This window comes from Elephas maximus, chromosome 9 (assembly GCF_024166365.1).
Source record: "Elephas maximus indicus isolate mEleMax1 chromosome 9, mEleMax1 primary haplotype, whole genome shotgun sequence".
In the NCBI taxonomy this organism is placed as follows: domain Eukaryota; kingdom Metazoa; phylum Chordata; class Mammalia; order Proboscidea; family Elephantidae; genus Elephas; species Elephas maximus.
This window is the reverse complement of record NC_064827.1, coordinates 85,978,049-86,002,739: the sequence shown is the minus strand read 5'-3', so window position 1 is coordinate 86,002,739 and position 24,691 is coordinate 85,978,049. Positions and strand designations below refer to the sequence as shown.

The 24,691-nt window shown below is 40.0% G+C and overlaps 1 protein-coding gene across 10 annotated transcripts in view; it reads left to right on the top strand.

The window, feature by feature from the left end:
* Positions 1 to 24,691, top strand: part of TRPM3 (transient receptor potential cation channel subfamily M member 3) — a 625,242-nt gene that overhangs the window by 434,060 nt on the left and 166,491 nt on the right. For all 10 annotated transcript variants that reach the window (XM_049895512.1, XM_049895509.1, XM_049895508.1 and 7 more), the window contains one exon: positions 22,644 to 22,716. In XM_049895512.1, coding sequence (XP_049751469.1) covers positions 22,644 to 22,716 — 73 coding nt within the window. The remainder of the gene's footprint in view (positions 1 to 22,643; positions 22,717 to 24,691) is intronic.

Below are 24,691 nucleotides of genomic sequence, written 5' to 3'. Positions count from 1 at the left end.
ATCCTACTTATATGAAATATCTAGAATAGGCAAATGCATAGGGACAAAGTTTATTAGCTGTTACCATGGGCTAGGAAGAGGGCGAATGGGAGTAAAGCCTCACTGAGAAGATGGCATTCAAGTAAAAACTGAAAGAAGCAAAGAAGACAGGGAGCAAACTCAGCAAGTGCAAAGGCCCTAGGGTGGAAGCATGCCTGGCCTACTCAGGAAACAGGAAGCCACTGTAATGAAGCAGAGTGAGTAACATGGAGAGAGAATAGGAGATTAAAAAGAGAGGGAAGGGTAGACGAGACATGGTGTAGAGGACCAGGTAGGCCACTGAAGGACTGACTTTTATTCTGAGCAAGGTGAGTGTCACTGATGGGTTCTGAGCAGAGGAGTGGCATGATCTGACTAAAGCTTTATATGATCACCCTGGTCATTATGTGGAGACTCAGCTTGAAGAAGGAGCAAGGGTGGAAGCAAGGAAACTACTTGGTGGGGCTATAGCAATCATTCAGACAAGAGAGGGTGGTAGTGTAGACCTGAGCAGAGGAAGTTCACATTCTGGATTCAATGTAAAGGATGAGCCAACAGGATTTGCTGAAAAGCTAAATACCTCTAATGATATTAACTATTTTTAATAATAATTATACTGAAAAATACGGTTCTTGAAGCTCCTGAACTAAATTGCCATAATAGTTGTTATTTGCCATCAAGTCGATTCTGATTCATAGTGACCCTGCATAACAGAGCAGAATTGCCCCGATAGGGTTTCCTAGGCTGTAATCTTTATGGGAACAGATTCTCAGGTCTTTTCTCTCTCAGAGCAGCTGGTGAGTTCAAACCATGAACCTTTCGGTTAGCAGCTAAACACTTAACCATTGTGCTGCCAAGACTCCTGAAATTCTGATAGAGGCCCATTTAATTTCTTAGGCTTGACATGGAACAGTAAAAGTAATCCCAGAAAGGGCAGGAAAGAATCACTCCTCTCAGGAGAATAGCTGTCATTCTTAAATAGTCATTCTCAAAGAAAGCTACTAATCCTAAAATCAAAGCCTGCAATTTTCATGCAAAGACTTTTGACTTTGGAGAAGTTAGCTGCTAACACTTGTGCGATAGGCAACAATGAGAAGAAACTAAACTATCCAGTGGCAAGACACAAGACTGTGTGTCCGTATTGGCCCAGGGAAGAGAGAGGTATTACTTGGGTTTAGATAGAAACAATAGAGCTGAAAAGCTGAATTGTTCTTTGTTTGAATCAATTCTATCTGAGCTTGCAAGAAGAGAAAACTCTTCAAAATAAGGTTCACTGTACGCTGGGTTTATAAGACAATCCTTTTTATTTATTTATTTATTTTGGTGTTGTTAGATGCTGTCGAGTTGGTTCTGACTCATAGCAACCATATGTATAACAGAATGAAACACTGCCTGGTCCTTCGTTATCCTCACAATCATTGCTATGTTTGAGGTCATTGTTGCAGCCATTGTATCAACCCATTTCGTTAAGGGTCTTTCTCTTTTTCACTGACCCTCTACTTTATACCAAGCATGATATCCTCCAGGGACTGGTCCATCCTGATAACATGTCCAAAGTTCTGAGATGAAGTCTTGCCATCATCCTTTCTAAGGAACATTCTGGCTGTACTTCTTCCAACGCGGATTTGTTTGTTCTTCTGACAGTCCATGGTATATTGAATATTCTTCACCAACACCATAATTCAAAGGTGTCAATTCTTCTTTGGTCTTCCTTATTCACTCTCCAGCTTCCATATGCATGTGAGGAGATTGAAAATACCATGGCTTGGGTCAGGTGAACCTTAGTTCTCAAGGTACCATCTTTGTTTTCTAACACTTTAAGGAAGTCTTTGGCATTTAACAAATGTCAGATTCTCCTGTTGTCAGGTCAGAAAATACAGCTTCACGTGAGGACTGTCCATTCTCCCACCAGCTTTAGTTTTAATTTGCCCAGCTGGTATAAGGGGAAAGCCTACCAGGGCCGTTTTTTGTTTTCCTGTGTATTTCCATTCTTGGCATATGACAAAAGAGGTCGCTGTTTCTTTTTCTTCTCAAGTGGCCCCAGATAAAAACCTGTGGAGGAAGAATAAATTGAAATCGAAAACAGCAAAAAGGAGGAGAGAAATGGCAGCATCTCCAGGCTTGGCATTATGTAAATAAACAAGGGATCTTCTCTGCCCCAAGGACAAATGGCCAGGATCACGCAAAGACAGGAGAGCAGCCTCTGGCGGGCATGGGGGCCTGAGGTGGGGTTGATAGCCAGTAACCGGTCTTTGTGATTTTCTCCTTTATTTGCCATTGTTGAAGACAATAGTCATTAGAGTAAAGTATAATCTTGCATCTCCATTTACAGGTGCTTTCCAACGTTTGTTAACTCAAGCAAACAAACAAAATTCAGACACTAACCCCAGAACGTCCTGCATTGTCCCAGCATGTCCTTTAAACATGGGTTTGCCCACACATCCACAAAGCATCCAGGAGGTCTTCTCTCTTTAGGAATTTGTTTTCATACCGACTTTATGACCACACGGAGACATTCCCAAACAAATGGCCATGTCTGCATTGTTTATGGTCAGTCAGCCTGCAAAGCTACAAGCTAAGTGAGTCCTCACCCTTGGAGACTTGGGCAGCCCTGGAACATAGCATTGAGCCTGTGCTGTCTTTATTGGTGAGATGGAAGATGGATATGAGGTGGAAACCTGGCCAGTCTCGGGGTGAGAAATAATGCAGAGAAATGACAAGGAAAAAAAAAAAACAGGCTGAATTTGGACTGGGAGTGGGGGAATCAATCAACAATTATTCATCAAACACCCACAATGTGCCAAGCACAATACCAGGTAACAGGAATGTAGAAAGAAGAGTCTTTGCCCTTCAAGAAACCAGAGGCTATTGAGGGAGGCAGACAAGCAAATAGGAGAACAGGCCCGCTGGACAGGCTGGCTGAATTCAAATGCTCCTCTGTCTTTCCTAATCAGTTGACATTCCACATGCTTTTTTAACCACTGTGACCTCAAAGTCATCATCTGTGTAATGGGAATAATAATGGAAACTATGTGATAGACTTTTATGGGATTGGTTGAAATCATATTTGTAAAGTACTTGCATGGTGTTTGACCCATTGTAAATACACCGTTAATGACCATTAGTAATATTGTTGGGCAGTTGGGTAACATAAACGGTTAAGTGCTCGACGACTAGGTGAAAGGTTGGCAATTCAAACTCAACCAGAGATGCCTTGAAAGACAGGCCTGGCAATCTGCTTCCAAAAGGTCACAGCCTTGGAAACCCTATGGAGCAGTTCTACTCTGCACACACGGGGTTGACATGAGTCAGAATTGACTTATCGGCAACTGACAACAACAATATTGTTATTACTGATGTTGGTGTTGTTTGTGGCATAATAAAAGGGTGATGATAGAGTTATTGTCACACAATTCTGTTTAGGCGCCTAACTCAGGTGAAGGATGAATGGAAGCAACATGGGCTTGCAGGAGGTAATGCTTGAACTGTGCTTCAAAAGACAAGTAGCAGATAGCCAGGCACAGCCTCAGGGTGGGGCAAGACATACCACGCAGAGACCAGACCGTTCAAAGACACCACAGTGAGGGAAAGGACATGCACAGGGAGCATGCCGAAGACAGCAACAGCAAATGGGAAGAAAATTAACAATTTTTAAGCCCATACCAAATAGTAGAAATTGTGCCACATGATTTAAGAAGATGATCCCACTTAAAGCTTTGTAAAAACCATGACACAAAGAATTCTATTTTACATATGAAGAAACCAAGGCTCAGAGAGGTGCAATAGCTGGCCAAAGATTACACATCTAGCAGCCAGCACAATTCACTTCCAAGTCTGTAGGATTCCAAAGCCCATATTCCATACACAGTCTATCCTCCCTCTAAAAACCAACCAACAAACAAACAATACCAGTTGCCTTTGAGTCAATCCCAACTCATGGCAACCCCATGTGTGTCAGAGTAGATCTATGCTCCATAGGGTTCGCAATGGCTGATTTTTCTGTAGTAGATCTTTCTTCCAAGATGCCTCTGGGTGGACTCAAACCACCAACTTTTCGGGTAGCAGCTGAGTGCGTTAACCGTTTGCACCACACAAGGACTCCACTTTCCTCCCAGCCGGATCATAAAATGTGTGTGACAGTCATGTGGGGTATGGAAAACGAGAACTCAGTGGTCACAAAGAAGAGTTCGGATGTGTCCCTAGACCATGGGCACTAATGGGGTACTGTAAGTGACAGGTTTTCCTGCATGGGGAAAGGGCCACCATGCCCTTTACCCAACTTCATAGACATAAGAGGTGGGTGTACAGTAAGCTAAGTATGGACAGTGTGGTATTTGTGGCATGGAACAGAGATTATGGTGCCATCCATCATCCAGCACCATAAAAGGGGAACATTTTAAAAATGTTAATTTGCCCTAAGCTTATGAACTGATTAGAGAAAACAGCAAAGGGCAACAGGTATTCAATAGGGTACCATCCATAAAAACCAAGGTCCCTTCTGAGGGATGTTGTTGAGGGAATTAATGTATCGGGAAGGAGGCTGGACCTATTAGATGGCCCTAATGATGATTTTCTGCCATTTTGAGCAGGAAGAAAGAAAATCTATGACCTCTAGAGCTAAAAGAGGCCCCAAAGGCCATCTAACCACACTTTACTATTTTTTTTTTTTTTTTTACAGATGGTAATTCCAAGAGTCAGAGATATGAGCTCATTAGACCCAGATCTTTATGACATGGATAACTGCCATATTAAATTAACACCACATTTAAAAAAAAAAAAAAAAGTCAGGAAACTGAAGACAGTCACAGGGACTGAATTGGGTGTTTTCCTCCAAAACTTTCCCCAAGGCGATCCCTAGAAGAATTTTTCACAGGTTCTGAAGTGAATATCATTTATGCATCTCTCTCCCACTGCTCTGCCAGACAAGGTACAGAAGGCCAGCCTGGAAGGAGGTAGAACCCCAACCTCAGCCCTTCAGCGAGCTTACAAGTCCTGCTTTCAAAATTTCTCTCTGATGTTTCTGATAGTAGGGTAGGAAGGGCAGGAAAAGTAAAACATATCTTTTCCTACGGTAAAAGGGAATCTGAAATGTTATTCTCGCTCACTGGCTCAGACTTAGGAGGCCCTGCCTAAGGGAAAGGGTAGATAGGCCCAGTAACAGGTGGGCAGGTTCCCAGAGGGATAAACCAAGGGCATTCTGGTCTACCAAACTTGGAAACTGTCAACAAGCTTGTCACCAGAGAAAATGACCTGCCTTGAAAAGGAAGGTAGGAGAACTTCTCTATCTATAGCACTTTAGGATACTTTCTTGACAATCTCTCCTCTGGTGATAATTTCTCAAATAAGTACTTGGATTTCAGAAGTACGTGATATCCTGGTAAATATGGCAGGAATATCAGAAAAACATGTAGCTCAATTCTGTGATGATGAAAAAAATAAGATAAAACCCTAAAAATTATTACAACCTAATAAGAAGCCCATATGGTGTTGCCCTGGAAGAACCATCTATGGTCCTGAACGTTCTCCTCAGAGGGATGTCTATTTACTTTTAAAAATAAATGAAAGAATGCACATGAACCCAATAATGTCCTTTTTAAGATGGAAAATATTACCTTGGGTAAAATTGAATTTCACCCATCTGGTTGGCTGACAAGATGTAGATGACAAATATTCTTGATTCTGTTGGCCACAGCCACAAGGTGTATAAAGAAGCTTCTGGAAATATTATTGCTGGACCTGTGCCATCCAACATGTTGGCATCAAGTGAGGTACATCACACAGTTATATAATAAACAGAAGAGGTAACATCAATTCTCAGAAAAAGAACTGAATACCAGAGGTGATAGACGACAGGTTGTCATCTAGTTCCAACCCCCTAGAGAGCCCTGCTGAAATTTCCTTAAGGAATTGATAGCTGAGGAGTTTAACCTGTTCCCATGCCTTGCCCTCATCACAAAACCAGCTGGGTTGCTTCTTCCTGTCCTCCCTACCTGTCACCTAAGGATCAGAAAGTGCTCTTTAGACTATGAAGGCTACGTCAATCATGAGTGCAAGGAGCCTTGGTTGGGTTACTGAGCCAAATTTCATAATTTCTTTACAATGACATGACTTACATGTTAAAAAATAAGTACCTGTAGATTATGTTCTTTTAATGATTTCATTTACACGTTTCAGTGACATAAACCAGCACTGCCCTGGAATCTATGTAGCATTCATTCAAAGGGCTAAAGGAAAAATCAGCAAAGTGAAACTAGGAGAAAGTGATGAGGTCTATCTACTTTTTGAGATTCCTTATTTCCAAGGGAAACCCTGGTGGCGTAGTGGTTAAATGTTACAGCTGCTAACCAAGAGGTCAGTAGTTTGAATCCGCCAGGCGCTCCTTGGAAACTCTGTGGGGCAGTTCTATTCTGTCCTATAGAGTCGGAATCCACTCAATGACAATGGGTTTGGTTTTTGTTTTTGTTTTTGTTTTCCTCCAAGAGAAGAGTTTAAGCTCCACCTGGTGGTTAGTAGTATCACAAATAAAGAGAGAACAACAGCTGACCCTGCTCATAGATCCTCTGCCTCCTGGGGTGAAGGCTGCATTCTCAATATACGCATGTGCCTGAGCTTTCCACTACGGAGCCCTGGTGGCGCAATGGTTAAGCAAAAGGTTGATGGTTTGAACCCACCAGCTCCTCTGCAAGAGAAAAGACCTGGCGATTTGCTCCCACAAAGATTTCAGCTTAGGAAACCCTATTGGGCAGTTCCACACTGTCACAGGGTCACCATGAGTTAGAAGAAGCCCTGGTGGCATAGTGGTCAAACATTTGGCTGCTAACCAAAAGGTCGGCAGTTCAAATCCACCAACTGCTCCTTGAAAACCCTATGGGGCAGTTCTACTCTGTCCTACAGGGTTGCTATGAGAAGAAACTGAGTCAATGGCAACAGGTTTGGTTTTTGTTATGAGTCAGAAATGACTCGACGGCAACATGCTTCACAGTACTGTTTTGGAGCAATCAGCTTTACGATCCCTGTCTCCCTCTCCCCAGAATTGTCACTAATAGGGCAGGAATGCCATCATAGACTGTTTCAAGAACAGCAAAAGCTTCCTTTTTGCTTCCACTCACTTTATAAGTGTGCTAAAATACTCATTTATAGCTACAAAGCAATTTGTGACAAGAGCCCCACACTTCTAGGAACCTATTCTAAGGACAGGATACTAAATACAGAACAGAATTCACACACAGAGACATTCATCGCATCATTGTTTGTATCAAACATTAAAAACGATGTCAATATCCAGCAATGGGTTACTGATTGAGTGAACTAGAACAAATCCATTGCACACAATACTCTGAAGACATTGACAATTATTTTTTTGAATATAACAAAGTATTTGGTTATAATGCTAATGAAAAGGAAAGTGAGAATACAAAATAGTATTTCACAAATATAGCACACCACACACACACACATCCTATCAAGAGAGAGAGAAAAAGGAAAAGAGAGAGAATGGGAGTGTGTGTGCCCTGAGAAAAAACACCAAAACATCATCAATATCGGGCTTTGGGTAGGACTTGGGATTTTGCAAATTATTTTTATTTGACTTTTTCTAAATATTCTACAAATTTTAATAACAGGCATGGATTGCTTTTCATAAGCAAAACAAGAAAAATTATTATTTTTTTCTCAGTATTTCAATCAGTGGGTCTCTACCCTCTGAATTGCATCTCTTGGGAAAAGAAACAAACTTCGGTGTTTTTAAATTACGTGATGGGAGAAAGGGAAAAGAGGGAGTGGAGGGTTAGAGTCAGAAGCAAACTCCCTTCCAGTCTCTGGCACTCTTTGCTCGCTGTGAAGTCGTTCATCCATGAAGGTCCCTTGAGAGGGCATAGGGATGAGTGGGTGATGTGGGGTGCTTTAATCTGTGAAAGAGTCTATTACAAAACTGAATCAAAATGTGTACTGGAAGTAGGAGTATGCCTCTAAGATAAACTGGCAAATCCATTCCCTAATAAAATATTCTTTTGAAAGTCAATCACTTAAATTTTTTCATGTCTAAATTCAGACATCACAGTCTTTTTAAAAGAGAACACACTAGGATTACATTAATTTTATCCAGTTTCTATCTCCATAGCTCTTCTTTCATTCACCCCCTTTAATATGAAGCTGTGAGTCCTATTCAAAAATATGACATAGAAAGCCAATTTATAGTTCTTTACTTGGTGACAAATAATTGCATTTATTTGACGTTGATTTCCTGATAAAAAATGTTATATATCACCCCCCATTGACCTATTGCTTGTTTATTTCCATTGTTTGCATTTTCTCACGTGTCCTCTGATTCCCTACCTTCCTCCATTTCAGTCATTATGGCCATGTCTAGAAGGTAGTAGTGCCTTTGGCAGAATGTCAACTTGAAGAATTTAGTCAACTAAAGGTAGTTCATTTTCTCAAATGCTAGAAATCAAACATGAGTATGTTTTAGGTGTATGGTATTCTACTCTTCGAGTTGCACTGTTCTGTTCCTTTACACCAACCCAACTTTTTGCCAAAGAGAAGATTGAAGCTAGTATCCACTTGAATGCTTTTGCCAATCAAGGTTCCTGCTTGGATTCCTAGCAGGACTCTTATACCAATCTGTATCTTGATGAACAATGATCTTTGCATTTTCTATTAATCATTCAATTATTACAAGTTATTTTGAGGATTATTAATGATTCATCAGGGAAATAATCTGTTGAACTGCTAATTTGTAAAGGTCATTGCATTGGGGTGAATGTGTTACAGACTGGATCTAAATCTTCCCCTTTCCCCTGCTTCTCTCCTTGGGAAGCATACTTCCAAATTTTATTAAGAAACTCAATAGGAAAATAAGAAACATTTCAGAGATGTTCCTTTATGGAGATTCCAGGTGTAGCATTTTTAGTTTCCTTAAGCCTATTGGTTAACATTATTATGGGTGGACTTTTATAAACTCCTAGAAAATTAGAAGGCCTTTCTTTGGGGATTATCTATTGTGTAGCTATGGTTGTTTTCTAAAATTCTCAGACATGTTCCAAACCATTTGTCAAACTCAAAAACCAACTCTTACATATCTGACGTACCATGAAATGATTGTGAAATGTGCCTTTCTGGTTTTGATAGACTGAGCTGAAGTATCTTTGGAGCTTATAGATGTTTTTCAGTTTACTATCACGGTTATTTTCATTTTCAAAATCCCCGTTCCATCTTCATGTCTATTTTTACAGATACATTGCTCTCTGTGACATAAATACAAATCATAAACAGAGCTGATTAATAGCTACAAAGGCAGTCAGTTTAATTTTCCCAATATATTTTTCTACACCCTTATCTTATTCAACTCTAAGACCTGCTGAGTTTTAGAAACTGAAAGTCCATGATTTATTGAGCCACATCTACTTTGTTTTATTATTTAGGTGGTGAATATACTTATTTGTTGCCCAGAAAATGAACCAAACTGTCTGCAAAAAAAGAAAAGATATCTCCCAAATCATTCCCATACTCCCGTTTCTTTCATTTTCCACATACATATTCCTTCTTTGAGTCTTTTTCTATGATATGTTTTAACCTGTAGGAACCAAAGATTCAAACATTTTGGTGAAAAATACTTTTGAGTTAATTCATGCTTCCTGTATGTTGGAAATGTCACATTCATACTAAGTCTCAATAAATAATTTCTAAAACTCAGGCAGCCCTGTTTCTATCCCACAGCACTTGAATAAGCAAATAATATGTTGTCCAATAGAGCCAAGCCTCCTTTAAAACTTATTCCTAACATTTATAATAAATTCTTCATCTATGGTCTAATACATCCATTTGTTTTAGCTATGATATCACTTTAATATAGAAGGTCTACTTTTTAAATTTTTGTTTCCCGCAAACCAGTCTCCTGAACACAACCTAACCCACCTGTTACCATTGAGTGGATTCTGACTCATGGTGACCCTACAGAACAGATTAGAACTGCCCTGAGGAGTTTCCAAGGAGCGCCTGGTGGATTCAAACTGCCAACCTTTTGGTTAGCAGCCATGGGATTAACCACTATGCCACCAGAGTTTCCTGAACACAACCATTAGGTAATAATTTATCCACTCAACAAACATTTACTCAGCAAAGATGAGGGTTATTTCAATCCCTGTCTACAAATGAACCTCTCTTTAGTACAAAGAGACATATGTGCAGAGAGGAGCAATAAAGGGTTGAAAGTGATACAGCAGAAAGCCTTTCAGAATATATTAAAGGCACAAAGAGAAAGTGAGCATTCAGCCGTAGATAAAAAGAAGGCTGACTTAAGTGGCACATGTTGGGTAAAAGGTTTATAGATATTCCAGGAAGAAGGAACTCGATGAACAAAGGCAGAGGGGCCAGGAACATCAGGGGTCCTGAAAGGAGTAAGTTGCTCAGCACATCTGGGCCACGGATGTGTGGAGTCCTGGCAGTGGTAGCAGCAGCAAGGGGAATGGCAATGGGGACGTAGTCAGCAGGAGATAAGACTAAAAAAATGGCAGGAATCCATATCCACAGTTCATACATGCCCTGAGAAGAATTTTTAGCTTTATACCATAGCTAATAGAGGTCGCTAATTTTTTTTAATAGGAACAGTGATATACTCAGGCCTGGAAGACTGCTTAAATAGCTGCATGGGGAATAAAACAGAAAAAAGGAAGGAGGGATAGGACCAGAGTCAGGAAGGCCAGCGAAGAAACTATTACAATAGTTAAGAGGCTATTGTTGTTAGCTGCCATTGAGTCAGCCCCTGACTCATGGTGACCCCATGCACAACAGGATCAGATGGTTGTGATCCATAGGGTTTTCACTGGCTCATTTTCAGAAGTAGATTACCTGGCCTTTCTTCCTAGTCCATCTTAGTCTGGAAGCTCCATTGAAGCCCATTCAGCATCATAGCAACATGCAAGCCTCCACTGACAAACGGGTGGTGGCTGGGAATCAAACCCAGAATTCTACCACAGGAAGATGGGTATTCTACTGCTGAACCACCACACCCTCAGGTTAAGATGCCAAGGGCTGGAAAAGCCTGTGACAGGGAAGAGAAAGAGAAGACAGTAAATGAGTGAGAACCACCACTGTGGAGCACTTAGCACTAGCTAACATACTATATATTTTACTTATTTTGCTCTGTGTTCCCCCACTAGGATGTAAGTTCCTGAAGGCAGAATGTTTTGTCCACTGTTCTGTCATCCTCAGCGTACAAACAATGCCTAGCACAGAAAAGATGCTTGATAAATACATGTGCGATGAATCAACTGTACGCAGAAGGTGAGGGGATCACACAATGCCCGTATGCCTGACTTTTAAGGGTCTATAAAATGAGAGCCAAGAACATAAGCAGAGAAACTAGTCCACAGACAGGTTGGAGGGGGTGGGCAGAGAATGGGGGAATTGTGTCATTTTGAAAGATTTAGCTTTCCTTCACTGTGAGAATCAGGATTCCATCTAGGCTAAGGTAATTTGTCCACAAGAGAGCTCAAGATATAAGATGTCAAACCGAATTCAAGGGGAAAGGATTTGTAAAAATCGCATGGGGATGGAGTCTGACCTCCTGTAACTTCACAAGGGGAAGGAGAATCAAGATCAACAGTCTAAAGCTGATTCCCATGAGGCAGAGGTCAGACATGCCTCCTCTCCACCATCTTTACCAATTCTGACGGTAATCGTCCCTCCCACGGCACTCTCTCTACTTCTCTGCTGGGCTGGATAAATCAGTGCAATGGCCACACAATACAATTACGGGGTTTATTATTGGAAACCCTTGTGGTGTAATAGTTAAGTGTTATGGCTGCTAACCAAAAGGGCAGCAGTTTGAATCCACCAGGCACTCCTTGGAAACTCTATGGGGCAGTTCTACTCTGTCCTATAGGGTTGCTATGAGTCGGAATTGACTCGATGGCAATGGGTTTGGTTTTTTGGCTTTGGGAAAGTAACAGGTTACAATTCAGGCTCAGGAACACTCAAGATATAGTTCTTTCATCAGGACAGTCTCTTCCCAGCCGTGCTCGCAGGCATCTGGCCCTTGGCCTCTGCCCAAAGGCACTCAACTTTCTTTCTCCATGGGCCAGGAAGCCCACCATGCTGTCTCCTGCTGCCGGGTCTCTGCTGCCAGGTCTCTGCCACTGCTTCTCACTGCCTTCAGTGTTACAGCTTTCTCTCTCTCTGTCTTCTGGTTCCTGGAGCTTCTCAGAGCAGGGACCTAGGGTCCAAAGACATGCTGGCTCCTGGGTGTTCTTCCTTGGTGGGGGATGGGATCTTTTTCCTGCATCTGGAATGGCTCATTTCAAGCTCATCGGGGTGGCAAAATTGACCAAACCCCTTGGTGGGCCACAATTACCCTATTTGCACAGTTCCACCCAATCACTTGGTGGGAGTTACAAAACCATGGTGAGAAGGGGCATACAAAAGCAATCCTTCTCACTGCAGGATTATTCATTTGTTTTTAATAAAATGTTTAACCTTTGTTCTTTTGGAACTCCAAGAACACTTTAATCTCCATAGTGCTTTGAAAAGATAATCAACCATGTCAAACAAATCCAAGAGTTACTTTTAGGGTGCATGCTAAAAACTACAACTTTATAGTAGAGGAAAATCAGGCTTTGTTCATTAAATTGCTTACAAAGCAATTAAATTAATAGCTCTACTTCTACCTAATTTAAATTTTTCTGCTGTTAAAAGTTACACTGGTGGCCTAGCAATTCCATTCCTAAGTATATACCTAAAGGAACTAGAGACTCAAACAGATCCTTGTATGCCAGTGTTCACTGCAGCATTAGTCACAACAGCAAAAAGGTGGGAAAAACCCAAGTGTCCATCAACAGATGAATGGATAAATAAAATATGGTCTATTCATACAATGGAATATTATTCAGCCATAAAATAAAATATGGTATATTCATATGACGGAATATTATTCAGCTGTAAAAAAGGAATGCAATGCTGATAAATGTTACAAAATGAATGAACCTTGAAAACATTATGCTGAGTGAAATAGGTCAGACACAAACAGACAAGTATTGCATGATCCCACTTACATGGACTATCTAGAATAGCCAAATGCATAGAAACAAGAGTTTGTTATTAGATACCAGTGGTATCTAATAACTGGATGGAATAATACACCAGACAAACCCTAATCTCTCAAAAAACAATGTGTGGCAATTAAAACATTAATGTAAAACAAAGTATAATACAAAACAACAGCATGAAATAGAAGCGAGATATCATATGTTGATAAAAAGTGAAATCCATCACGAAAAAAGAGGCTGGAAGGAGGGAGCGGCCTGTCTCATTAGGGGGAGAGTAATTGGGAGTATGTGGTAAGTTTTTTTTAGTAAGGTATATATAAGTTTATATGTGAGAGACTGACGATTTGTAAACTTTCACTTAAAGCACAATAAAAATTATTAAAAAAAAAAAAAGTGAAATCCACCAAAAACAGAGATTGACATCGACCTTTATACACCTTAGTTATCTAGTGTTACTATAACAGAAATACCACAGTCGATGGCTTAACAAACAGAAATTTATTCTCTCACAGTCTAGGAGGCTAGAAGTTCAAATTCAGGGTGCCAGCTCCAGGAGAAGGCTTCCTCTCTGTCAGCTCTGGGGGAAAGTTCTTGTCATCAATCTTCCCCAGTCTAGGAATTTTCAGCGCAGGAACCCCAGGTCCAAGGGATAAGCCCCCACTCCTGGCTCTGCTTTCTTGGTGGCATGAGGTCCCCCATGTCTCTCTGCTTGAGTCTTTCTTTTATATCTCAAAGGAGATTGACTTAAGACACAACCTAATCTTGTAAATTGAGTCCTGCCTCACTAACATAACTGCTGATCACCCCCCCTCATTAACATCATAGAGGTAGGACTTACCACACATAGGAAAATCACATCAGATGACAAAATGGCAGACAGTTACACAATACTGGGAATCAAGGACTAGCCAATTGACACCCATTTTTGGGGGGACACAATTCAATCCATAACACCACCTATAAAAAGCTTGAAAACATACAAAGCCAAAACCATATTAATTTCAAAGAATAATTGTTATCTATGTAATATGGAAACCTTGGTGGCATAGTGGTTAAGAGTTACGGCTGCTAACCAAAAGGTCGGCAGTTCGAATCCACCAGGCACTTCTTGTAAACTCTACAGGGCAGTTCTACTCTGTTCTATAGGGTCTCTGTGAGTTGGAATCAACTCCATGGCAGTGGGTTTGGGTTTTCCTATATATTCATAATAGGAGAGTTTAACATGCGTCTCAGAAATCACCGATATAAATTAAGAAATAAGTAAATATGTCGAGTCGATTCTGACTCATAGCAACCCTATGGGACAAAGTAGAACTGCCCCATGGAGTTTCCAAGGAGCACCTGGCGGATTCAAACTGCCCACCCTTTGGTTAGCAGCAGTAGCACTTAACCACTACGCCACCAGGGTTTCCTATATTTACATATATTTTTTGAGGCAGGCATATAATTTATGTAATTGATTTTTTTTTTAATTTAAAATAAAAATGTTTGAGTAGTGGTGAAGACATGTCACCTCAGTTCAGCTCAAGGCAAAATTACAAAATAGATTTTGTCTTTGGGGCTTCTAGTGCCCCTTGGTGCTCTCTTTTCCTTTCTAAGGCACCCTCTGCTCTTTCCTGTATCAGTCCCCAGGTCCTTGGGCTCTTCAGCCTAAGCATTCAATGATGGGATCATGGACCAGTGGGCCAGCATTGCCCCCACAACTGTTTCCCAAAGCAGCCACAAAGCCCTGTCATACAACCCAATCAGGTAATAATGTGAGCTTGTTCCAAGCTCATTGGCAAACAACAGCACACACATCCAAGCCCTCTCTCCCGCCCCCACCACCAGAAAACTTTCAGGAACCACATGTATACATCTTCTTTTCCCCACCCTGATCTAAACCTGTTCCTAGGAAAGTCTGATATTCACCATTACATTTCAGGGTAAATTTCATTTATGGATTTGCTGCTTCAGAATAATTTGCATCTGAAATGTTATCACTAATTATGCAGTGAAATTTAGGCATCAGCACAGCAGGTAGGTCAGATGCTTAAGGAGTTCCTTTGGACGCCTAATTTCTTAATTCTTCTGAACGATAAGCGCAGGTATTAGCTCGGTTTTCCCCAGCTTGCTTTCAGATAAGTGCACACCATACTATGTTTCAGATCATAAAGAAGGCTTAAAACGTTAGCCAAAACAACAATCACCAAAAAAGGAGTGTATGGTCACATATGTAGGGACATAGCATATATGTGTGCAGGTAGGTACAGGTGAGTACATATGTGTGCACAGATAGAAGTGTCTGTACACGTACGTACAGATATGTGTGTGAACCCATAACCCATAATACAGATTACAGATGCTTCTCCAACATAAACAAACACCATGCAAGAATGACTTCCTGGCTTGAAGGCTTAGGTCCTTAGTTTCATGGGACAACTCAGTTAATTGACACCACGAAGTTCACGTCCTGAATCCTAGTGCAGCAAGTAGCATCTAGGGTCTTAAAATCCTACAAGCAGCCATTATCGAACTAACAGATTGGCACGCAAAGTAAGTATGGGTCTCCATTACACATAATGGACCAGTATTGACACATTGTTATTAACTAAAATCCGTAGTCTACATTAGGGTTCACTCTTTGTGTTGTATAGTTTTGTGGGTTTTGACAAATGTGTAAGGTCGTATATCTGCCATTACAGTGTTATAGAGAGTAGTTTCACTGGCCTAAAATGCCCTGGGCTCCACCTAGCCCCTGGCAACCCCTGATCTTTTTGCTACTGTAATATACTTTTTATTGGTTTTTTTCTAGATTATCCTTTACTCTATTAAATGGGCCTATACCCTACTAGGTCGTACTGTCTAGGATTTCTGGGGCTGGATAGCTTAGCCTTATTAGTTTCTTTATCTTCATTTCAGCCAAATGTCTGCACCCATGGTTTGTTGATTACATACTTATATGTATACATCTTTATCTATATTCATACATTAATTTTATATATTTACATAAGATTAGAAAGAGTGGAAAATAACGTATTCGAAAACACATATCACTAGGCCTCACTCAAACGAAGGGCTACAAAAGTTTTTAAAATTGAGGCTGGAGGGCAAGGAGGGTGGTGGAAAAGTGTACAGATAAAAATAAGGCTTATTAAAGTATCATTTTCTGTAAGGAGACATAGTTTTGTACACTCAGGGTACCAAAAGCAAGTACCCAGTATGCCAATCAAAGTATATAAAATAAGAAAAAACCAAAACAAACCCATTACCATCAAGTCGATTCCAACTGACAGTGACCCTAAAGGACAGAGTAGAGCTGCCCCATAGGGTTTCCAAGGAGTGCCTGGTAGATTCAAACTGCCGACCTTTTGGTTACCAGCTGTAGCTCTTAGCCACTACGCCAAGGTCTTATAAAAAAAAAAAAGAAAAGTTCAGAAAGTGCAAAGAATAATACTGTGAATATATATGATTTGTATGCTTTATATCTTAAATAAGAAGTCTTTACCGCTATCATTATGATATTCTCCTATATTTTAATTTTGTTTTCCACTTTCATGTCTTTATCTAATTTGGAATTTTTTATACGCGATTTGTGAGGTAGCAAATGAATTCAGGTTTTCAACATGGAAAGTCAAATTATTCCAGCACCATTTACTGAAAAATTGTCTTTACCCCACTGATGTTTGATGCTCCTTTTGTCTTATACCCAGATCTACTATATGCACGGGAGTGTTTCTGGGTTCCATTCTATTTCACTGATTTATTCACTGATTCCAGTGCCCACATCATATTACAGTGAAACCTGTGAGAGCCAGAACTTGAAGGGACTGCTCTGTTTTTCCAGGTCTCACAAGTTTTCTTCCTTTGAAAGGGTGCAGTCTTAACACTTTTCTATTCCTTTTAGTGAAAAATATTTGAGTTTTCCCTCTCTTGACAGGTTTTTGCCTTACAGAGGTTCTGGCTTTTGCAGATTGAGTGTACTTTAAGTTCCATGGCTCAATAAGTGTTCATAACTGATACGACAAATCTCCCCTTCTTGTTCTTTTTTTCTTTTGAATGTTCTTGGCTATTGTGAGACATTTACCTCTCCAAAGGAATTCTAGAATCAGTCTATCAAGGACAACAAAAAAATTTTTTTGGACTAACAATTCTGTATCTATTTAGTGAGAACTGACATATTTACTGTATTGCATTCTCCCATCAGTTAACTTAGTATATTCCTCCACTTAGCAAGGTAGTCTTTCTTGTTCTTCAAACAAGTATTACACTTTTCCATGATGAGATTCTTTATCTAGTCTTGATGAAAATGACAAAAGGATTCTTTAAAAAAGACTTACTCAGTAATGCAAATTACTTTATATGCAGATTATTATGTAAACTTTAGCTCCAAAATCACCTTCTAGCTCTTTCTTGACTGGGAACTAGGCATAGTCCTTTACCATATTGCTTTCATCCTATATAGTCAGAATTAGAATGGATGTCCCTTTCCTGTGTCAGTGAACCATTAAGGAGTGTTATTCTTTCCTTGGACACTTGCTTTCTGACCCTTTCTTCTTTAAAGTCTTTTTCAGTTGAAATCTGTCTCCAAAATATTGCCTGTGGCTGCCACTTCTCTTTGTCTCTATGAAGATGGCAGCTTTCTCTCTTAAATGAGCATTCTATAAAGTGGCAAAGGAAGGGGCATGTTACTGTGTGCCATAAAGTAGATTCCAACTCCTAGCGACCCCATGTGACAGAGTAGAACTGCCCCACAGAGTTTCTGAGGATGTAATCTTTTACAGGAAAGAGCCCTGGTGATGCAGCAGTTAAGCACTTGGCTGCTAACTGACAGGTTGGCAATTGGAACCCACCACCTCCTCCATGGGAAATAGATGTGGCAGTCTGCTTCTGTAAAGATTACAGTCTTGGAAACCCCATGGGGTTGTTCTACCCTGTCCTGTAGGATCGCTACGAGTCTAAATTGACTCACCGGTAATGGGTTTGGTTTTTGGAATCTTTAGAGGAGCAGATCTCCTAGTCTTTTTTCCTGCAGAGCTGGTGGGTTCAAACCACCAAACTTTTGGCTAATAGTCAAGTACTGTAACCATTGCACCACCAGGGCTCCTTTTGGAAGGGACATACGAAGTCCCTTTTGGTGAGAAGGTTCACTTCTTACTTAGAAAACCAAAAAGCCAAACCTGTTGCCACAGAGTCAATTCTGACTCATAGCAATCCTTATAGGACAGATTAGAACTGCCCCATAGAGTTTCCAAGGAGCACCTGGTGGATTCAAACTGCCAACCTTTTGGTTAGTAGCTGTAGTGCTTAACCACTAAGCCACCAGGGTTTCCTCTTACTTAGAGTACAAGATAAAAGCTAATCCTCCACTGAACTGCAATATGTATGCCATGATGCTGCCTGTGCAGCCATAGAAGAACCCTCCAGGAAACATAAGCACAGGCCTTTAGTGACCAATAGTTTGTACATACAGATAACATGTCTCGTGACTTCTTTTTAACAACAGGGAATTGGAAAGTTATGAGGGAAATTCTTCATTGTCATAAAAATAGAGATTATTTCCCAATGGCTAGTTCATGATAGCAATATCATTTGTTAGCAACACCTTCTTCTAGAATCAATGTCACCATTCCCTCTTTGTCTCTTGTCAACAGTCAGGTCACCAACAAGTATTGATTTTTCACTGCTATCTCCTCACTCTCCTCCTTTTCATTTTCTAACTCTACTCCCCATTATTCTTCCCCAGAGTTACTTTCTCCCCTGGCTTACCAAAATAAAAGATGTTATATATTGTCTTTTTCCCCTTCTTGCAATCTGGGTATTACTTTATTCTAAAGCAGATTCAAGAGTAAGTAGAGGAATGAAGAGTCTGGAGGAATCACAATGTTGAAGCCCTTGGATAACTATTGCTGAGGAGTGGGTGTAGTGTTGGCTATATTGCAGACACACACTTGCACACAGGCAAACATACACACACATACACACAGTGGGACCATTTATTAAAGGGGATACATCTTACTGTTCTTAGGTGCCTTCGAGTCAGTTCCAACTTACAGTGACACTATGTACAACAAAATGAAACACTGCCTGGTCCTGCACCATCCTCACTGTTGTCATTATGCTTGAGCCCATTGTTGCAGCCACTGTGTTCAATCCATCTCATAGAGGATCTTCCTCTTTTTCACTGACCCTTTACCAGACATGATGCCCTTCTCCGGGGACTGGTCCCTCCTGATAACATGTCCGAGTATGTGAGACGAAGTCTCGTCACCCTCGCTGCTAAGGAGCTTTTCTGGCTGTACTTCTTCTAAGACAGATTTGTTTATTCTTCTGGTAGTCCATGGAATATTCAATATTCTTCGCCAACACCATAACTCAAAGGCATCAGTTCTTCTTTAGTCTTCTTTATTCATTGCTCATGGATTGAATCAGGCCCACCTTAGTCCTCAAAGTGACATCTTTGCTTTTTAACTTTTTAAGCAGGTCTTCTGCAGCCCATATGCCCAATGCAATAAGTTGTTTGGTTTCTTGACTGTGCTTCCATGGGCGTTGATTGTGGATCCAAGTAAAATGAAATTCTGACAACTTCAATCTTTTCTCCATTTATCAGGATGTTTCTTATTGGTCCAGTTGTGAGCATTTTTGTTTTCTTTATGTCAAGGCATAATCCATACTGAAGACTGTTATCTTTGATCTTCATCAGTAAGTACTTCAAGTCTTCTTCACTTTCAGCAAGCGAGGTTCTGTCATCTGCATAATGCAGGTTGTTAATGAATCTTCCTCCAATCCTAATGCTGCATTCTTCTTCATATAGTTCAGCTTCTTGGATTATTTGCCCAGCATACAGATTGAATAGGTATGGTGAAAGGATATAACCTGACGCACATTTTTCCTGACTTTAAACCACACAGTATCCCCTTGTTCTGTTCAAACAACTGGCTCTTGGTTTATGTACAGGCTGCGCATGAGCACGGTTAAGTGTTCTGGAATTCCCGTTCTTTGCAATGTTATCCATAATTTGTTATGAACCAGAGAGTTGGATACCTTTACATAGTCAGAAAAACACAGGTAGACATCCTTCTGGTATTCTCTGCTTTCCACCAGGATCCATCTGACATCAGCAATGATATCCCTGGTTCCACGTTCTCTTCTGAATCCAGCCTGAATTTCTGGCAGTTCCCTGCCGATATACTGCTGCAGCTGCTATTGAATGATCTTCAGCCAAACTTTACTTGTGTGTGAAATTAATGATATTGTTCGATAATTTCTACATTTGGTTAGATCACCTTTCTTGGGAATAGGCATAAATATGAATCTCTTCCAGTTGGTTGGCCAGGAAGCTGTCTTCCACATTTCTTGGCATAGACGAGTGAGCACTTCCAGTGCTGCATCCATTTGTTGAAACATCTCAATTGATATTCTGTCAATTCCTGGTGCCTGATGTCTTGGTTTTTGCCCATTCCCTTCAGTGCAGCTTGGACTTCTTCCTTCAGTACCATTGGTTCTTGATCATAAGCTATCTCCTGAAATGACTGAATGCCTACTAATTCTTTTGGTATAGTGACTCTGTGTATTTCTTCCATCTTCTTTTGATGCTTCCTGCCTGTTCGACATATTTCCATAGTACCTTCAATATTACAATTCAAGGTTTGAATTTTTTCTTCAGTTTATTCAGCTTGATAAATACTGAGTATGTTCTTCCCTTTTGGTTTTCTAACTCCAGGTTTTTACACATTTCCTTATAATACTTTACTTTACCTTCTCAAGCCACCCTTTGAAATCTTCCATTCAGCTTTTTTAGTTCATCATTTCTTCCATCTGCTTTAGCTACTCTACACTGAGTACTCTACATTGAGGAGCAAGTTTCAGAGTCTCTTCTGACATCCATTTTGGTCTTTTCTTTCTTATCTGTTTAATGGCCTTTAGCTTTCTTCATGTATGATGTCATCCCTCAAATTGTTTGGTCTTCGGTCACTAGCGTACAATGTGTTAACTCTATTCTCAAGATGGTCTCTAAATTCAAGTGTGATATACTTAAGGTTATAGTTTGGTTTTAATGGACTTGCTGTAATTTCGTTCAGCTTCAACTTGAATTTGTACATGAATAGCTGATGGCCTGTTCCACAGTCAGCCGCTGACCTTGTTCTGAGTGATGATATTGAGCTTCTCCATCATCTCTTCCCACAGATGTAGTTGATCTGATTCCTGTGTATTCCCTCTTGTGAGGTCCACATGTATAGTCGCCTTTTATGTTGTTGAAAAAAGGTATTTGCAATAAAGAAAGCAAAATTCTATCTTGTGCTCTCCAGCGTTGTTTCTATCGCCAAGGCCATATTTTCCAACTACCGAACCTTCTTCATTTCCAACTTTCGCGTTCCAATCATCAATAATTATTAATGCATTTTGATTGTATGTTTAATCAATTTCAGACTGCAGAAGTTGGTAAAAATCTTCAATTTCCTCATTTTTGGTACTAGTGGGTTGGTGTGTAAATTTGAATAATAGTCATATTAACTGGTCTTCCTTGTAGGCATTTGGATATTATACTATCACTGACAACACTGTACTTCAGGATAGGTCTTGAAATGTTATTTTGATGATGAATGCAGTAAACCCAGAAAACCCAGTGCGAACAATACCATTCTTTAATTAGTCATTCCTGGCATATAGACCATATGATTATCCAATTCAAAATAGCCAATACCAGTCCATTTCAGCTCACTAATGCCTAGGATATCTATCTTATGCGGTCCATTTCATTTTTGACAACTTCCAATTTTCCTAGATTCATACTTTGTACATTCTATGTTCTGATTATTAATGGATGTTTGCAGCTGTTTATTCTCATTTTGAGTCATGCCACATTAGCAACTGAAGGGCCTGAAAGCTTGACTCCATCCCCATCATTAAGGTTGACTCTACTTTGAGGAAGCAGCTCTTCCCCCATCGTATTTTGAGTGCCTTCCAACCTGAGGGGCTCGTCTTCTGGCACTATTTCAGGCAGTGGTCCACTGCTATTCATAAGACTTTCACTGGTCAATTTTTTCAGAAGTAGACTGCCAGGTCCTTCTTCCTAGCTGGTCTTAGTCCAGAAGATCTGCTGAAACCTGTCCACCATGAGTGACTGCCGGTATTTGAAATACCAGTGGCATAGCTTCCAGCATCCCAGCAACACAGGAGCCACCACTGTATGACAAACTGACAGACACGTGGAGAAGAGCATGCCAAACTATTTCAAAACAATTATTTCTCATTTCAGTCCATATTAAGGCTTACATGTTTTTGTAAATCCTTAAAGTCATAATTTTAAAACTGAAATGATAGCGGAGGACACATTCCTTGGCCTCTAATTTCTACCTGTTGTAACTATATTCAATGCTATTATGAAACGTGGTCTCTGTTCAGAGCCTACTAAGGCATCTCCCTCTCAATGAATTAAAGAACAAGAACACTTTCATTAGGTTCTTACTATGTGTGCTTGCCCTGTGGTTAAGAATATATCTCATAGATATGAAGCTAGTCTGTGTGTAGATGCGGTCTTGTTAATTTAGTTTCTCTTGGGGAAAAATGCATTTCTAATGGTCACCTTATCTCAAATTGCAGATCACGGTATTTCGGATGGGATCAGAAGGACATCAGGACATTGATTTAGCTATCCTGACAGCTTTACTCAAAGGTAAAAGAGTTTCTGTGTCCAGAGAGTGCAAAAACAATTTAAATGGATGAATACAACTATCTTATGTCTTCTTACAGTGGATACAATCTCAATACCATGAAATACCCAATCATTAATAATATAAAGATATCTCCTATAAGGTACTGTTAATGCTATTAAATTCTACTAAAATAGACCTGTCATGGTGTGACTCAATTTTATAGGGTTTAAACATACAACTATTCAAATTATGTCCACTGAATCATAAAATATATAAAGTAAAAGGCTGATGTAACATGTAAGCCACTAAGTTATTTGAGGTTAACAATTATTATTACCTTATCTATTTTGAAAAACAATTTGGTATGGCTTACAATAAAGATTTGAATATATTGTCTATGTAACATATATGTGTATATGTGCATATATAGGGCCCTTGTGGCACAGTGGTTAAAGTGCTCGGCTGCTAATCAAAAGGTGGGCAATTTCAACCCACCAGCTGCTCCACAAGAGAAAGATGTAGCAGTCTGCTTCTGTAAAGATTACAGCCTTGGAAACCTTATGGGGCAGTTCTACTCTGTCCTATAGGGTAACTGTGAGTCGGAATTGACTCAACAGCCGTGGATTTGGTTTTGGGGTTTTTTGCATATACATACACACACCCACACACAAACAGTAAGACATTAAAAAGTGAAAACCAAAGATCATTGAAAGAAAAAAAGAAACCCCCAAATTAGGCTTCCATGCTTGTTAAAAATTGAGCATTAAATTTAACTGTAAGATTCCTAGAAGTCAAGGCAAAAATGGAAATCCCCCAGGTTATATGATTTTCATATGTAAGGTGGGTATTTGTCCTGTTGTCTAGTCTCAATATTATAAAGAGATCTTATTACATGTCCTCATCCTTGGAGCCATATCCAAGAGAAAAACAGTTTTCTCCAGGTTCTTCAGATAAAATCCCATCCTTAGTGTCCCTAAATAGGTATATTATATTTGATTAATTCTATTCAGTATTAAAATATACAAAAGGAAATTGCCTCTGTTTGGTACTGAAATGAAAACTGGACCTATAAGTCAAAATAGAACCACGAACATTGCTGAAGCTGGTTCTAGGTTAGACATGTCTCCTACACCTTTCCCTGCTCCCATGTTTTGCCAGCTGTACATTTATCACCCAGTTGGTCATTGCCTGTGTGTAGTCTCCCTAGACTGGAAGCTCTGTAAGGGCAGAAAATGTGTCTTGTTCATCAGATCCTCTCACAGTCCCCAACACATGGCAACACTCAATCAATGTTGAATAAGTAAGAAAATTAATGGGTTAAATTTGGGAATTAAAACTCAGAACAGCAACCATTGTATCCTCATTTCCAGTCTCCATCCTCCTACTATTAATATTTACTTGAGTGGCCCTCATTTAGTAGCCAATATGCTAAGCTCTTTACAAATACTGTCAACATTAGTTATCTCAACAACTGTATATTATAGGGTCTACTCAATGGCACCTAACGACAAGCAACAATGTTTTCAGTTGACATTTTACTAATTGGGTAAATGGGACTACAAGAGGTTAAGGAACTTGGCTAAAGGTTACAATGCTAATTAGAAGAAGTTGGACTTAGACCTAGGTCTGTCTAACTCTGCTTGGTATATGTGTCGCCTTTGACAAGAGAAGCTGTCAGTCCTCTCCACCCACTTTCCCAGGTATATATGTGCACATTCATTCAGAATTCTAATTACAATTCCAGGGGGTTCACAAGCCCATGAAGTATGTCCATGTGCCCACAGTAAAGAACCTCTGCTCTAAAGCATTTCATTTCAATGAACTAAAACTTACATACACTGGAGAGAAGAATCAAGGGACCATGCATGGGCTGAGCCACAACCTATACTCTGGTCCCCATTCTCCTTTTATCACAAAAATAAAAGTTTGAGGCAAGTAGCTATGATATTTGATATTCTTAACATAACAATAAGAAAAAGTAATAATGATGGTACC